The sequence below is a fragment of the Rutidosis leptorrhynchoides genome, chromosome 2 (genome assembly GCF_046630445.1).
Source record: "Rutidosis leptorrhynchoides isolate AG116_Rl617_1_P2 chromosome 2, CSIRO_AGI_Rlap_v1, whole genome shotgun sequence".
NCBI classification, from domain to species: Eukaryota; Viridiplantae; Streptophyta; class Magnoliopsida; order Asterales; family Asteraceae; genus Rutidosis; species Rutidosis leptorrhynchoides.
Genome location: NC_092334.1, coordinates 623326438 through 623343394, shown reverse-complemented (window position 1 = coordinate 623343394; position 16957 = coordinate 623326438). Strand labels below are relative to the sequence as shown.

Here is a 16957-nt window from a genome sequence, read left to right as displayed (position 1 = left end):
ATTATTATAAAGGGGGGTTTTTACCGTTTAATGACCGGTTTGTCGATTTTAAAACTTTAGTCGCAGTTAAAACCTAATGTAAAATATTAAATCAATACAAGACTTTAAATTAAAGCGTAAAGTAAATAACGATAATGAAATTGCGAATAATAAAAATGCGATTAAATTGCGATAATTAAAAAGTACGATAAATAAAAGTGCGATAAAATAACAATAAATAAAAGTGCGATAATTAGAAGTGCAATTAAATATAAAATAAAGGAAATTAAATATGAAATAAAAGAATTATGCTTATTTAAACTTCCGTAATCATGATGTTTGACGTGTTGATTTTAGTTTTATGCCCATGGGTTAATTGTCCTTTGTCCTGGATTATTCAATATGTCCGTCTGGTTTTTGTCCATAACAGTCCATCAGTCATAAATATAAATTGCAAGTGTCCTTGTCAAATTATTATTATACCCGAAGATAAATATTCCAACTAATTGGGGATTCGAATTGTAACAAGGTTTTAATACTTTGTTTAATGAATACACCAGGTTATCGACTGCGTGTAAACCAAGGTTTTACTACTTTGTTAACAATTACACCAATTACCCTTGAATGTAATTTCACCCCTGTTTTAATTATTCTAGTGGCTATTAATCCATTCCCGTGTCCGGTTAAATGAACGATTATTCGTACATATAAATACCCCGCCCATCGTGTCCGATCGAGTGTATATGGTAATTTATAGGGACGCCCAATTGTAAATCTTTATATTAACATTAACAAACTTTCATTTAGTTAAACAAATATAAAGCCCATTAATAGCCCATAGTCTAGTTTCCACAAGTGTCGTTCTTTTGTCCAAACCCCAATTATGGTACAAAGCCCAATTACCCAATTTTAATAATTAGCCCAACATCATGATTACTTCATTTTAAATAAGCATAATAATAACTTAGCTACGAGACATTAATATAAAAAGGTTGAACATAACTTACAATGATTAAAAATAGCGTAGCGTTACACGGACAGAATTTCGACTTACACCCTTACAACATTCGCTAACATACCCTTATTATTAGAATTATAATTAAAATTAAAATATAAATTATAAATATAAATATATTACGTATATATTGAGAGAGAGATTGAGAAAAATAGATGATAAATTCGATCAGAATTCGGTTGGCTTTATAGCCAGAAATGAAATTTGGGGCTCCGCGACTCGCGGCAAAAAGCCCTTCAAACTCCGCGAGTCGCGGAGAGGTATTTTCAGTTTACACCCTTGGAGTTTCCTGCTGCCGACGGTTTTAAATATATATATATAATATATATATAATTAATATAATTAATTATATATTATATTATATTTATATACATAGTTAACTTGTAATTTTTAGTCCGTTGCGTCGAGCGTTAAGAGTTGACTCTAGTCCCGGTTCCGGATTTTCGAACGTCCTCGCGTACAATTTAATATCTTGTACTTTGCGTTTTGAATCTTGTACTCTTGTGATTTCGAGACGTTTCTTATCAATAATTGGAACCTTTTTGATTGTCTTTTGTTCTTTTGAGCTTTTTGGTCGTTTGCGTCTTCAAATCGTCGAATCTGTCTTTTGTCTTCACCTTTTATTATTTAAACGAATATCACTTGTAAATAGAACAATTGCAACTAAAAGCTTGTCTTTCTTGAGGAATAATGCTATGAAATATATGTTCGTTTTTAGCATTATCAACGTATCTCAGTATTGATCACAACTCAAACTATATATATTTTGGAATCAACCTCAACCCTGTATAGCTAACTCCAATATTCACATATAGAGTGTCTATGGTTGTTCCGAAATATATATAGATGTGTCGACATGATAGGTCGAAACATTGTATACGTGTCTATGGTATCTCAAGATTACATAATATACAATACAAGTTGATTAAGTTATGGTTGGAATAGATTTGTTACCAATTTTCACGTAGCTAAAATGAGAAAAATTATCCAATCTTGTTTTACCCATAACTTCTTCATTTTAAATCCGTTTTGAGTGAATCAAATTGCTATGGTTTCATATTGAACTCTATTTTATGAATCTAAATAGAAAAAGTATAGGTTTATAGTCGAAAAATAAGTTACAAGTCGTTTTTGTAAAGGTAGTCATTTCAGTCGAAAGAACGACGTCTAGATGACCATTTTAGAAAACATACTTCCACTTTGAGTTTAACCATAATTTTTGGATATAGTTTCATGTTCATAATAAAAATCATTTTCTCAGAATAACAACTTTTAAATCAAAGTTTATCATAGTTTTTAATTAACTAACCCAAAACAGCCCGCGGTGTTACTACGACGGCGTAAATCCGGTTTTACGGTGTTTTTCGTGTTTCCAGGTTTTAAATCATTAAGTTAGCATATCATATAGATATAGAACATGTGTTTAGTTGATTTTAAAAGTCAAGTTAGAAGGATTAACTTTTGTTTGCGAACAAGTTTAGAATTAACTAAACTATGTTCTAGTGATTACAAGTTTAAACCTTCGAATAAGATAGCTTTATATGTATGAATCGAATGATGTTATGAACATCATTACTACCTTAATTTCCTTGGATAAACCTACTGGAAAAGAGAAAAATGGATCTAGCTTCAATGGATCCTTGGATGGCTCGAAGTTCTTGAAGCAGAATCATGACACGAAAACAAGTTCAAGTAAGATCATCACTTGAAATAAGATTGTTATAGTTATAGAAATTGAACCAAAGTTTGAATATGATTATTACCTTGTATTAGAATGATAACCTACTGTAAGAAACAAAGATTTCTTGAGGTTGGATGATCACCTTACAAGATTGGAAGTGAGCTAGCAAACTTGAAAGTATTCTTGATTTTATGAAACTAGAACTTTTGGAATTTATGAAGAACACTTAGAACTTGAAGATAGAACTTGAGAGAGATCAATTAGATGAAGAAAATTGAAGAATGAAAGTGTTTGTAGGTGTTTTTGGTCGTTGGTGTATGGATTAGATATAAAGGATATGTAATTTTGTTTTCATGTAAATAAGTCATGAATGATTACTCATATTTTTGTAATTTTATGAGATATTTCATGCTAGTTGCCAAATGATGGTTCCCACATGTGTTAGGTGACTCACATGGGCTACTAAGAGCTGATCATTGGAGTGTATATACCAATAGTACATACATCTAAAAGCTGTGTATTGTACGAGTACGAATACGGGTGCATACGAGTAGAATTGTTGATGAAACTGAACGAGGATGTAATTGTAAGCATTTTTGTTAAGTAGAAGTATTTTGATAAGTGTATTTAAGTCTTTCAAAAGTGTATAAATACATATTAAAACACTACATGTATATACATTTTAACTGAGTCGTTAAATCATCGTTAGTCGTTACATGTAAGTGTTGTTTTGAAACCTTTAGGTTAGCGATCTTGTTAAATGTTGTTAACCCAATGTTTATAATATCAAATGAGATTTTAAATTATTATATTATCATGATATTATCATGTATGAATATCTCTTAATATGATATATATACATTAAATGTCTTTACAACGATAATCGTTACATATATGTCTCGTTTAAAAATCATTAAGTTAGTAGTCTTGTTTTTACATATGTAGTTCATTGTTAATATACTTTATGATATGTTTTCTTATCATAGTATCATGTTAACTATATATATATATATATCCATATATATGTCATCATATAGTTTTTACAAGTTTTAACGTTCGTGAATCACCGATCAACTTGGGTGGTCAATTGTGTATATGAAACATATTTCAATTAATCAAGTCTTAACAAGTTTGATTGCTTAACATGTTGGAAACATTTAATCATGTAAATATCAATCTCAATTAATATATATAAACATGGAAAAGTTCGGGTCACTACAGTACCTACTCGTTAAATAAATTTCGTCCCGAAATTTTAAGCTGTTGAAGGTGTTGACGAATCTTCTGGAAATAGATGCGGGTATTTCTTCTTCATCTGATCTTCACCCTCCCAGGTGAACTCGGGTCCTCTACGAGCATTCCATCGAACCTGAACAATTGGTATCTTGTTTTGCTTAAGTCTTTTAACCTCACGATCCATTATTTCGACGGGTTCTTCGATGAATTGAAGTTTTTCGTTGATTTGGATTTCATCTAACGGAATAGTGAGATCTTCTTTAGCAAAACATTTCTTTAAATTCGAGACGTGGAAAGTGTTATGTACAGCCGCGAGTTGTTGAGGTAACTCTAGTCGGTAAGCTACTGGTCCGACACGATCAATAATCTTGAATGGTCCAATATACCTTGGATTTAATTTCCGTCGTTTACCAAATCGAACAACGCCTTTCCAAGGTGCAACTTTAAGCATGACCATCTCTCCAATTTCAAATTCTATATCTTTTCTTTTAATGTCAGCGTAGCTCTTTTGTCGACTTTGGGCGGTTTTCAACCGTTGTTGAATTTGGATGATCTTCTCGGTAATTTCTTGTATAATCTCCGGACCCGTAATCTGTCTATCCCCCACTTCACTCCAACAAATCGGAGACCTGCACTTTCTACCATAAAGTGCTTCAAACGGCGCCATCTCAATGCTTGAATGGTAGCTGTTGTTGTAGGAAAATTCTGCTAACGGTAGATGTCGATCCCAACTGTTTCCGAAATCAATAACACATGCTCGTAGCATGTCTTCAAGCGTTTGTATCGTCCTTTTGCTCTGCCCATCAGTTTGTGGATGATAGGCAGTACTCATGTCTAGACGAGTTCCTAATGCTTGCTGTAATGTCTGCCAGAATCTTGAAATAAATCTGCCATCCCTATCAGAGATAATAGAGATTGGTATTCCATGTCTGGAGACGACTTCCTTCAAATACAGTCGTGCTAACTTCTCCATCTTGTCATCTTCTCTTATTGGTAGGAAGTGTGCTGATTTGGTGAGACGATCAACTATTACCCAAATAGTATCAAAACCACTTGCAGTCCTTGGCAATTTAGTGATGAAATCCATGGTAATGTTTTCCCATTTCCATTCCGGGATTTCGGGTTGTTGAAGTAGACCTGATGGTTTCTGATGCTCAGCTTTGACCTTAGAACACGTCAAACATTCTCCTACGTATTTAGCAACATCGGCTTTCATACCCGGCCACCAAAAATGTTTCTTGAGATCCTTGTACATCTTCCCCGTTCCAGGATGTATTGAGTATCTGGTTTTATGAGCTTCTCTAAGTACCATTTCTCTCATATCTCCAAATTTTGGTACCCAAATCCTTTCAGCCCTATACCGGGTTCCGTCTTCCCGAATATTAAGATGCTTCTCCGATCCTTTGGGTATTTCATCCTTTAAATTTCCCTCTTTTAAAACTCCTTGTTGCGCCTCCTTTATTTGAGTAGTAATGTTATTATGAATCATTATATTCATAGATTTTACTCGAATGGGTTCTCTGTCCTTCCTGCTCAAGGCATCGGCTACCACATTTGCCTTCCCCGGGTGGTAACGAATCTCAAAGTCGTAATCATTCAATAATTCAATCCACCTACGCTGCCTCATAATCAGTTGTTTCTGATTAAATATGTGTTGAAGACTTTTGTGGTCGGTATATATAATACTTTTGACCCCATATAAGTAGTGCCTCCAAGTCTTTAATGCAAAAACAACCGCGCCTAATTCCAAATCATGCGTCGTATAATTTTGTTCGTGAATCTTCAATTGTCTAGACGCATAAGCAATCACCTTCGTTCGTTGCATTAATACACAACCGAGACCTTGCTTTGATGCATCACAATAAATCACAAAATCATCATTCCCTTCAGGCAATGACAATATAGGTGCCGTAGTTAGCTTTTTCTTCAATAACTGAAACGCTTTCTCTTGTTCATCATTCCATTCAAATTTCTTCCCTTTATGCGTTAATGCAGTCAAGGGTTTTGCTATTCTGGAAAAGTCTTGGATGAACCTTCTGTAGTAACCAGCTAGTCCTAAAAACTGGCGTATGTGTTTCAGAGTTTTCGGGGTTTCCCACTTTTCAACAGTTTCTATCTTTGTCGGATCCACCTTAATACCTTCTTTGTTCACTATGTGACCGAGGAATTGAACTTCTTCCAACAAAAATGCACACTTTGAAAACTTAGCGTACAATTCTTCCTTCCTCAATACTTCTAACACCTTTCTCAAATGTTCACCGTGTTCTTGGTCATTCTTTGAGTAAATAAGTATGTCATCAATGAAAACAATGACAAACTTGTCAAGGTATGGTCCACACACTCGGTTCATAAGGTCCATGAACACAGCTGGTGTATTAGTTAAACCAAACGGCATGACCATAAACTCGTAATGACCGTAACGTGTTCTGAAAGCAGTCTTTGGAATATCATCTTCTTTCACCCGCATTTGATGATACCCGGAACGTAAGTCAATCTTTGAATAAACAGACGAGCTTTGTAGTTGATCAAATAAGTTGTCGATTCTCGGTAGTGGGTAGCGGTTCTTGATGGTAAGTTTGTTCAACTCTCGGTAGTCGATACACAACCTGAATGTACCATCTTTCTTCTTGACAAACAAAACAGGAGCTCCCCACGGTGATGTGCTTGGTCGAATGAAACCACACTCTAAAAGTTCTTGTAATTGCCTTTGCAGTTCTTTCATCTCGCGGGGTGCGAGTCTGTAAGGAGCACGAGCTATTGGTGCAGCTCCTGGTACAAGATCTATTTGAAATTCAACGGATCGATGTGGGGGTAATCCCGGTAATTCTTTCGGAAATACATCGGGAAATTCTTTTGCAATGGGAACATCATTGATGCTCTTTTATTCAGTTTGTACTTTCTCGACGTGTGCTAGAACAGCATAGCAACCTTTTCTTATTAGTTTTTGTGCCTTCAAATTAATAATAAGATGTAGCTTCGTGTTGCCCTTTTCTCCGTACACCATTAAGGGTTTTCCTTTTTCACGTATAATGCGAATTGCATTTTTGTAACAAACGATCTCCGCTTTCACTTCTTTCAACCAGTCCATACCGATTATCACATCAAAACTCCCTAACTCTACTGGTATCAAATCAATCTTAAATGTTTCGCTAACCAGTTTAATTTCTCGATTCCGACATATATTATCTGCTGAAATTAATTTACCATTTGCTAATTCGAGTAAAAATTTACTATCCAAAGGCGTCAATGGACAACTTAATTTAGCACAAAAATCTCTACTCATATAGCTTCTATCCGCACCCGAATCAAATAAAACGTAAGAAGATTTATTGTCAATAAGAAACGTACCCGTAACAAGCTCCGGGTCTTCCTGTGCCTCTACCGCATTAATATTGAAAACTCTTCCACGGCCTTGTCCATTCGTGTTCTCCTGGTTCGGGCAATTTCAAATAATGTGGCCTGGTTTTCCACATTTATAACAAACTACATTGGCATAACTTGCTCCGACACTACTTGCTCCGCCATTACTCGTTCTGACACCATTTGTTCCTTTCGTTCTATTAACCCCTGGTCCGTAGACCTCACACTTTGCCGCGCTATGACCATTTCTTTTACACTTGTTGCAAAATTTGGTGCAGAACCCCGAGTGATTCTTTTCACATCTTTGGCATAGCTGCTTCTGATTGTTGTTGTTGTTGCGATTATTATTGTTGTTGGGATGATTGTTGTAGTTGCTGTTGTTGTTGTTGTTGTTGTTGGGCCGTTTGTTGTAGTTGCGATTGATGTTGCGATTGTTGGGATAATTGTTGCGATTATTGTTGTAATTGCTGTTGTTGTTGTATTGGTGATTCTTATCACCGTTTTCCTCCCACTTTTTTTTGACTTGCTTCACATTGGCCTCTTCAGCAGTCTGTTCTTTAATTCTTTCTTCAATCTGGTTCACTAGTTTGTGAGCCATTCTACATGCCTGTTGTATGGAGGCGGGCTCGTGTGAACTTATATCTTCTTGGATTCTTTCCGGTAATCCTTTCACAAACGCGTCGATCTTCTCTTCCTCATCTTCGAATGCTCCCGGACACAATAGGCACAATTCTGTTAATCGTCTTTCGTACGTGGTAATATCAAATCCTTGGGTTCGTAACCCTCTAAGTTCTGTCTTGAGCTTATTGACCTCGGTTCTGGGACGGTACTTCTCATTCATCAAGTGCTTGAATGCTGACCACGGTAGTGCGTACGCATCATCTTGTCCCACTTGCTCTAGATAGGTATTCCACCATGTTAACGTAGAACCTGTGAAGGTATGCGTAGCGTACTTCACTTTGTCCTCTTCAGTACACTTACTTATGGCAAACACCGATTCAACCTTCTCTGTCCACCGTTTCAATCCGATCGGTCCTTCGGTTCCATCAAATTCCAAAGGTTTGCAGGCAGTGAATTCTTTGTAGGTGCATCCTACACGATTTCCTGTACTGCTAGATCCAAGGTTATTGTTGGTATGTAGCGCAGCCTGTACTGCGGCTATGTTTGAAGCTAGAAAAGTACGGAATTCCTCTTCATTCATATTCACGGTGTGTCGAGTAGTCGGTGCCATTTCCTTCAAAATAGTTAAATGGAACAAGTTAATCATACAGAATATTAAGAGTAGTTAATAGTATTTCGTAGCATAATATGAACTCATTTATAAAAGCTTTTTCTTCATATTAGCGTTTTATAAGTTTAAATTCGGGTAGTACCTACCCGTTAAGTTCATACTTAGTAGCTAATATACAATTCAACTACTACAATTCTATATGAAAAACTGATTATAATAATATTTCGCGTTCAAACTTTTATACAATATTTTACAAACTTACAATACCGCTTATTTTACATAAAGCATGAAATATAGCACACAATAACTTTGATACAAGATAGTTGTGAAGACAATTCTAGCTAGTACACAAGTCGTTCAGCAAAGGCAATAAAGACACGTAATTCATACGTCCAGAAACAAGTCATGCATTCTGGTTTTACTAGGACTACTTCCCATCCTTGGTCTTGTGCAACATAACCGTTATGGCCGTTGATAAGACAGCGTGTTGTAACGTCATCAAAGGGACGAGGGTTACGTAATGTCCAACAGTCCCGTAATAATCTAAAAACCTCATTTCTTACCCCAATTACCGACTCCGTCACTTGTGGAAACGTTTTGTTTAATAGTTGTAGCCCGATGTTCTTGTTCTCACTTTGGTGAGAAGCGAACATTACTAATCCGTAAGCATAACATGCTTCTTTATGTTGCATGTTAGCCGCTTTTTCTAAATCACGAAGTCCAATATTCGGATATATTGAGTCAAAATAATTTCTTAACCCATTGCGTAAAATAGCATTTGGGTTCCCCGCAATATATGCGTCAAAGTAAACACATCGTAACTTATGGGTTTCCCAATGTGATATCCCCCATCTTTCAAACGAAAGTCTCTTATAAACCAAGACATTCTTGGAACGTTCTTTGAATGTCTTACAAACTGATCTCGCCTTAAATAGTTGTGCCGAAGAATTCTGGCCGACTCTAGACAAGATTTCATCAATCATTTCTCCGGGTAGGTCTCTTAAAATATTGGGTTGTCTATCCATTTTGTGTTTTTAAACTGTAAAATAGACAAGAGTTAGATTCATAAAAAAAAATACTTATTAATACAAGCAATTTTTACATATATCATAAAGCATAAGAACACTATATTACATATATTACACCACACGAATACAACTATCTTATTCCGACTCGCTCGTTTCTTCTTCTTCGGTTTTGGTTCGTTTTGCCAAGTTTCTAGGGATATATGATGTTCCCCTAATACGAGCCGTCGTTGTCCACATTGGTTTAGAAAAACCTGGTGGTTTAGAGGTTCCCGGGTCATTGTTACAACTTAAGGACTTCGGGGGTTGACGATACATATAAAGTTCATCGGGGTTGGAATTAGATTTCTCTATTTTTATGCCCTTTCCCTTATTATTTTCTTTTGCCTTTTTAAATTCAGTTGGGGTAATTTCTATAACATCATCGGAATTCTCGTCGGAATCCGATTCATCGGAGAATTGGTAATCCTCCCAATATTTTGCTTCCTTGGCGGAAACACCATTGACCATAATTAACTTTGGTCGGTTGGTTGAGGATTTTCTTTTACTTAACCGTTTTATTATTTCCCCCACCGGTTCTATTTCTTCATCCGGTTCCGATTCTTCTTCCGGTTCCGATTCTTCTTCCGGTTCCGACTCTTCTTCCGGTTCCTCTTCGGGAACTTGTGAATCAGTCCACAAATCATTCCAATTTACATTTGACTCTTCATTATTATTAGGTGAGTCAATGGGACTTGTTCTAGAGGTAGACATCTATCACATAATATCAAACACGTTAAGAGATTAATATATCACATAATATTCATATGTTAAAAATATATAGTTTCCAACAAAAATGTTAAGCAATCATTTTTAAAGAAAACACGGTCGAAGTCCAGACTCACTAATGCATCCTAACAAACTTGATAAGACACACTAATGCAAATTTTCTGGTTCTCTAAGACCAACGCTCGGATACCAACTGAAATGTCCCGTTCTTATTGATTAAAAACGTTCCATATTAATTGATTTCGTTGCGAGGTTTTGACCTCTATATGAGACGTTTTTCAAAGACTGCATTCATTTTTAAAACAAACCATAACCTTTATTTCATAAATAAAGGTTTAAAAAGCTTTACGTAGATTATCAAATAATGATAATCTAAAATATCCTGTTTACACACGACCATTACATAATGGTTTACAATACAAATATGTTACATCGAAATCAGTTTCTTGAATGCAGTTTTTACACAATATCATACAAACATGGACTCCAAATCTTGTCCTTATTTTAGTATGCAACAGCGGAAGCTCTTAATATTCACCTGAGAATAAACATGCTTTAAACGTCAACAAAAATGTTGGTGAGTTATAGGTTTAACCTATATATATCAAATCGTAACAATAGACCACAAGATTTCATATTTCAATACACATCCCATACATAGAGATAAAAATCATTCATATGGTGAACACCTGGTAACCGACAATAACAAGATGCATATATAAGAATAACCCCATCATTCCGGGACACCCTTCGGATATGATATAAATTTCGAAGTACTAAAGCATCCGGTACTTTGGATGGGGTTTGTTAGGCCCAATAGATCTATCTTTAGGATTCGCGTCAATTAGGGTGTCTGTTCCCTAATTCTTAGATTACCAGACTTAATAAAAAGGGGCATATTCGATTTCGATAATTCAACCATAGAATGTAGTTTCACGTACTTGTGTCTATTTTGTAAATCATTTATAAAACCTGCATGTATTCTCATCCCAAAAATATTAGATTTTAAAAGTGGGACTATAACTCACTTTCACAGATTTTTACTTCGTCGGGAAGTAAGACTTGGCCACTGTTGATTCACGAACCTATAACAATATATACATATATATTAAAGTATGTTCAAAATATATTTACAACACTTTTAATATATTTTGATGTTTTAAGTTTATTAAGTCAGCTGTCCTCGTTAGTAACCTATAACTAGTTGTCCACAGTTAGATGTACAGAAATAAATCGATAAATATTATCTTGAATCAATCCACGACCCAGTGTATACGTATCTCAGTATTGATCACAACTCAAACTATATATATTTTGGAATCAACCTCAACCCTGTATAGCTAACTCCAACATTCACATATAGAGTGTCTATGGTTGTTCCGAAATATATATAGATGTGTCGACATGATAGGTCGAAACATTGTATACGTGTCTATGGTATCTCAAGATTACATAATATACAATACAAGTTGATTAAGTTATGGTTGGAATAGATTTGTTACCAATTTTCACGTAGCTAAAATGAGAAAAATTATCCAATCTTGTTTTACCCATAACTTCTTCATTTTAAATCCGTTTTGAGTGAATCAAATTGCTATGGTTTCATATTGAACTCTATTTTATGAATCTAAATAGAAAAAGTATAGGTTTATAGTCGAAAAATAAGTTACAAGTCGTTTTTGTAAAGGTAGTCATTTCAGTCGAAAGAACGACGTCTAGATGACCATTTTAGAAAACATACTTCCACTTTGAGTTTAACCATAATTTTTGGATATAGTTTCATGTTCATAATAAAAATCATTTTCTCAGAATAACAACTTTTAAATCAAAGTTTATCATAGTTTTTAATTAACTAACCCAAAACAGCCCGCGGTGTTACTACGACGGCGTAAATCCGGTTTTACGGTGTTTTTCGTGTTTCCAGGTTTTAAATCATTAAGTTAGCATATCATATAGATATAGAACATGTGTTTAGTTGATTTTAAAAGTCAAGTTAGAAGGATTAACTTTTGTTTGCGAACAAGTTTAGAATTAACTAAACTATGTTCTAGTGATTACAAGTTTAAACCTTCGAATAAGATAGCTTTATATGTATGAATCGAATGATGTTATGAACATCATTACTACCTTAATTTCCTTGGATAAACCTACTGGAAAAGAGAAAAATGGATCTAGCTTCAATGGATCCTTGGATGGCTCGAAGTTCTTGAAGCAGAATCATGACACGAAAACAAGTTCAAGTAAGATCATCACTTGAAATAAGATTGTTATAGTTATAGAAATTGAACCAAAGTTTGAATATGATTATTACCTTGTATTAGAATGATAACCTACTGTAAGAAACAAAGATTTCTTGAGGTTGGATGATCACCTTACAAGATTGGAAGTGAGCTAGCAAACTTGAAAGTATTCTTGATTTTATGAAACTAGAACTTTTGGAATTTATGAAGAACACTTAGAACTTGAAGATAGAACTTGAGAGAGATCAATTAGATGAAGAAAATTGAAGAATGAAAGTGTTTGTAGGTGTTTTTGGTCGTTGGTGTATGGATTAGATATAAAGGATATGTAATTTTGTTTTCATGTAAATAAGTCATGAATGATTACTCATATTTTTGTAATTTTATGAGATATTTCATGCTAGTTGCCAAATGATGGTTCCCACATGTGTTAGGTGACTCACATGGGCTGCTAAGAGCTGATCATTGGAGTGTATATACCAATAGTACATACATCTAAAAGCTGTGTATTGTACGAGTACGAATACGGGTGCATACGAGTAGAATTGTTGATGAAACTGAATGAGGATGTAATTGTAAGCATTTTTGTTAAGTAGAAGTATTTTGATAAGTGTATTGAAGTCTTTCAAAAGTGTATAAATACATATTAAAACACTACATGTATATACATTTTAACTGAGTCGTTAAATCATCGTTAGTCGTTACATGTAAGTGTTGTTTTGAAACCTTTAGGTTAACGATCTTGTTAAATGTTGTTAACCCAATGTTTATAATATCAAATGAGATTTTAAATTATTATATTATCATGATATTATCATGTATGAATATCTCTTAATATGATATATATACATTAAATGTCTTTACAACGATAATCGTTACATATATGTCTCGTTTAAAAATCATTAAGTTAGTAGTCTTGTTTTTACATATGTAGTTCATTGTTAATATACTTTATGATATGTTTTCTTATCATAGTATCATGTTAACTATATATATATATCCATATATATGTCATCATATAGTTTTTACAAGTTTTAACGTTCGTGAATCACCGATCAACTTGGGTGGTCAATTGTCTATATGAAACATATTTCAATTAATCAAGTCTTAACAAGTTTGATTGCTTAACATGTTGGAAACATTTAATCATGTAAATATCAATCTCAATTAATATATATAAACATGGAAAAGTTCGGGTCACTACACACTACACATCATATTTTCTCATATATGACTCAGCAATATATTTTATCACTCAGGATACAGGCAGAACATACGTAAGCTCTATTTTAAGATTGACTTAAGCCACGCCATGGTTTTAGACCATGATTTGCGTCTGCAGGGATTCGTCCCGAGAGTAAACGTCAATTGGCAAACTACTACTCACATGGTTCATTCTACTTTGCACTAGTACGTATATACCTACTCTCTAGTAGAAAATACGTACTAACACAGTACTAGGAAGGCTCGAGTTAATACATCTAAAGTTAATCCTTTTCATAATTGTTGAGTATCCTTTAGACCTGACAATTGTGACCCATACACGCAAATTCGGGTCAAATGGGTCAAGCTTTCAGGTCAATTGGGTCTTGAGAAAAATTAAGCCTAACAATGCAAATCAAAACTTAAAAAAAGATCCAAATGGGTTTCTCTCCAACCTATTGAGTCCTATACAAAAAATGAAGGAACGAGTCTAATGGGTATCAATACTCAAAGATCAATAAATAGAAATGGGTCTAATAGGTTTTCTGAATGGGTCAAATGGGTCAAGCACAAAAAGTTTCATCCGTAAAAAATTTATGAAAGCATTCATGGTTATATCATTTATTATGTATATTAATAGTTCTTATGTATATATAATAAATAATAATAACTAAAATAATGTAATAAATGTAAAAGAAGCGATGTAACCCATTTGACCGAACTGACCTGTGACCCGTTTCGACCCGTTACACAAACCGACCCAACCTGACCCGTTTTGACCAGTTTAAAAAATTGACCCGTTTGACTTATGACCCATTTCAACCCAAAACCATTTTGACCCGTTACCCAAACCGACCCAACCTGACCCGTTTTCCAGGCATAGTATCCTTGTCCTGCATACCCTTATTGGAGATCTTGAATCAACATACTATGACACTAAATCAATATAACTTTGGCAATAACAGTACAATTTAAATATTTAATTGCTTCAGAGGTGGAGCTTATAAGATGTAACTAAGCAATCTATATAGAATTCACAAAAATAGTTAAATCCAGATTAAGAAGTATGTTAGTCAACCGTTATGACATAGTCGTATCTAATCTACAAAAACATCGAAGTATGGTATTCAAAATTATCAGTTCTTTCAATTGGGAAATAAAACATTGCAACAATTATCAGGGCCAAAATTTCATTAAAAATTGATTCTAAAATACATAATGATTAATATGACTAACCTCATACCAGCAACAAAACAACGCTTCCATTATTTGCTATTAATATAAGTTTAAGGTCATATCGAACATCCTTCAACTTTGGCATATATTTACTTGTCAAGACTCCAATGATGAATTTGAATGGGTTACCCACAAGGAAACTGGTTTGCAGAGGCTTAAGAAAGATATCCTAAAATTCATCAAATAAAACCCATTAGTTAGGTCCAATGTAAAGGTTAGAAGACCTGCAAGTTTAAGGTACTAATAATGTACTAATAACAGACTTAAAATGTAAGGTGTAAGTGTTGAAATGTAATACCAATATGTATTATTGTGAATGAGTATCCAATACATCAAAAGAGACTATATATAGCCATAAAACCATAACAATCAATAATGGGCTAAACCCAACAATCATAATAACTGAACTAGAATAATATGGATAAATAATATAGTCTAACATCCCCCCGCAGTTGGAGCTGGAGTACGTCGAATGCTGAAACTGGATCGAAACTCATCAAACAAAGCGAATGGGAGACCTTTGGTGAAGATGTCTGCAAACTGATATCTGGATGGAACATGTAGAACAAGTACCTGTCCCTGAGCAGCTAGATCACGAACGAAGTGAATGTCTATCTCAATATGCTTGGTCCACTGGTGCTGAACCAGATTACTAGATAGGTAGATCGAGCTGACATTATCACAATATACCAGAGTGGCTGAGGTGAGAGGACAATGAAGCTCTCGAAGAAGATTACGAACCCAACAAGTCTCTGCAACTGCATTGGCAACCCCACGATACTCTGCTTCAGCACTGGAGCGAGAGGGAGTGGCTTGCCGCTTGGATGACCATGAGAGAATGTTGTTACCAAGAAAAACACAATAGCCGGAGGTAGATCATCTGGTAGTGGGGCAACCTGCACAATCAGCGTCAGAATAGGCAACCAAGGGGGTGGGAGAAGAGGCATATAACTGCAAACCAAGCTCAGTGGTTCCCTAGGTATAGCAAATGATCCGTTTGAGGGTGTGCATGTGCTGCTCCCGAGGATCATGCATGAAGAGACAGATCTTCTGAATAGCATATGAGATGTCCGGTCGAGTAAACATGAGATACTGTAATGCTCCTGCAAGGCTCCGATAGAGAGTCGGGTCCCGAAAAGGAGGGCCGTGACTCGTAAGTTTGGCACCCGGTTCAACTGGGGTCCTACAAGGATGACAAGTAGGCATACGGGCCCGTTCAATAATCTTGTGGGCGTACTGTTTCTGAGAGAGGAACATGCCAGATGTAGTACGAGTGAGATGTATCCCAAGGAAGTAGTTCAAGGGTCCCAAATCGGTCATAGCAAATTCCTTATGTAAGGAAGAAATAATCCGCTGAAGTAAACATGTAGAAGAAGCAGTCAACACAATATCATCAACATACAGATGTTGTATCGGATCCCTGACGATAAATAAAAAGAGACGTGCCATGGCGGCTTTGGTGAAAACCAATCCGAGCGTATCCTGCAAAGCACTGAAACCAGGCACGAGGGGCATGCTTAAGGCCATATAAAGATTTATGCAATAAGCAGACATGATATGGATATCTGGGGTCTCAAAACCCTGGTGGCTGGTGCATATAAACAGTCTCTGAAAGCTGTCCATGTAAAAAGGCATTCTTGACATCTAGTTGATGAACAGGCCAGTGTCTAGAAATCGCCAAACTGAGAACAATGCGTATCGGTGCATGTTTGACAACCGGGCTAAAAGCCTCATCACAATAAATGCCAACCTACTGGCTGCGACCGTTAGCAACGAGTCGAGCCTTGTACCTGCTCAAGTTACCATCTGCATTAAACTTGTGCTTGAATAGCCACATGGAGCGAACTATGTTCGTGTCCGAGGGGTGAGGCACAAGTTTCCAAGTATTGTTATTAATTAAAGCAGTATATTCATCAGTCATAGCTTGTTTCCAATTAGGGTCGTTAAGAGCTTCAGGGTAAGTGCGGGGAACAGGAGATATGA

At 35.4% G+C, this 16957-nt stretch overlaps 1 protein-coding gene across 1 annotated transcript; it reads right to left on the bottom strand.

The window, feature by feature from the left end:
* Nucleotides 1-14807: 14807 nt before the first annotated feature.
* Nucleotides 14808-16609, bottom strand: LOC139890054 (uncharacterized). Its single transcript, XM_071872961.1, has 5 exons — nucleotides 16068-16609; nucleotides 15716-15925; nucleotides 15548-15644; nucleotides 14982-15143; nucleotides 14808-14840 (listed from the first exon to the last, which is right to left on the bottom strand). Exons 1-5 carry the CDS (start codon nucleotides 16607-16609, stop codon nucleotides 14808-14810), a joined length of 1044 nt encoding a protein of 347 aa, XP_071729062.1.
* Between the last annotated feature and the right edge of the window lie 348 nt (nucleotides 16610-16957).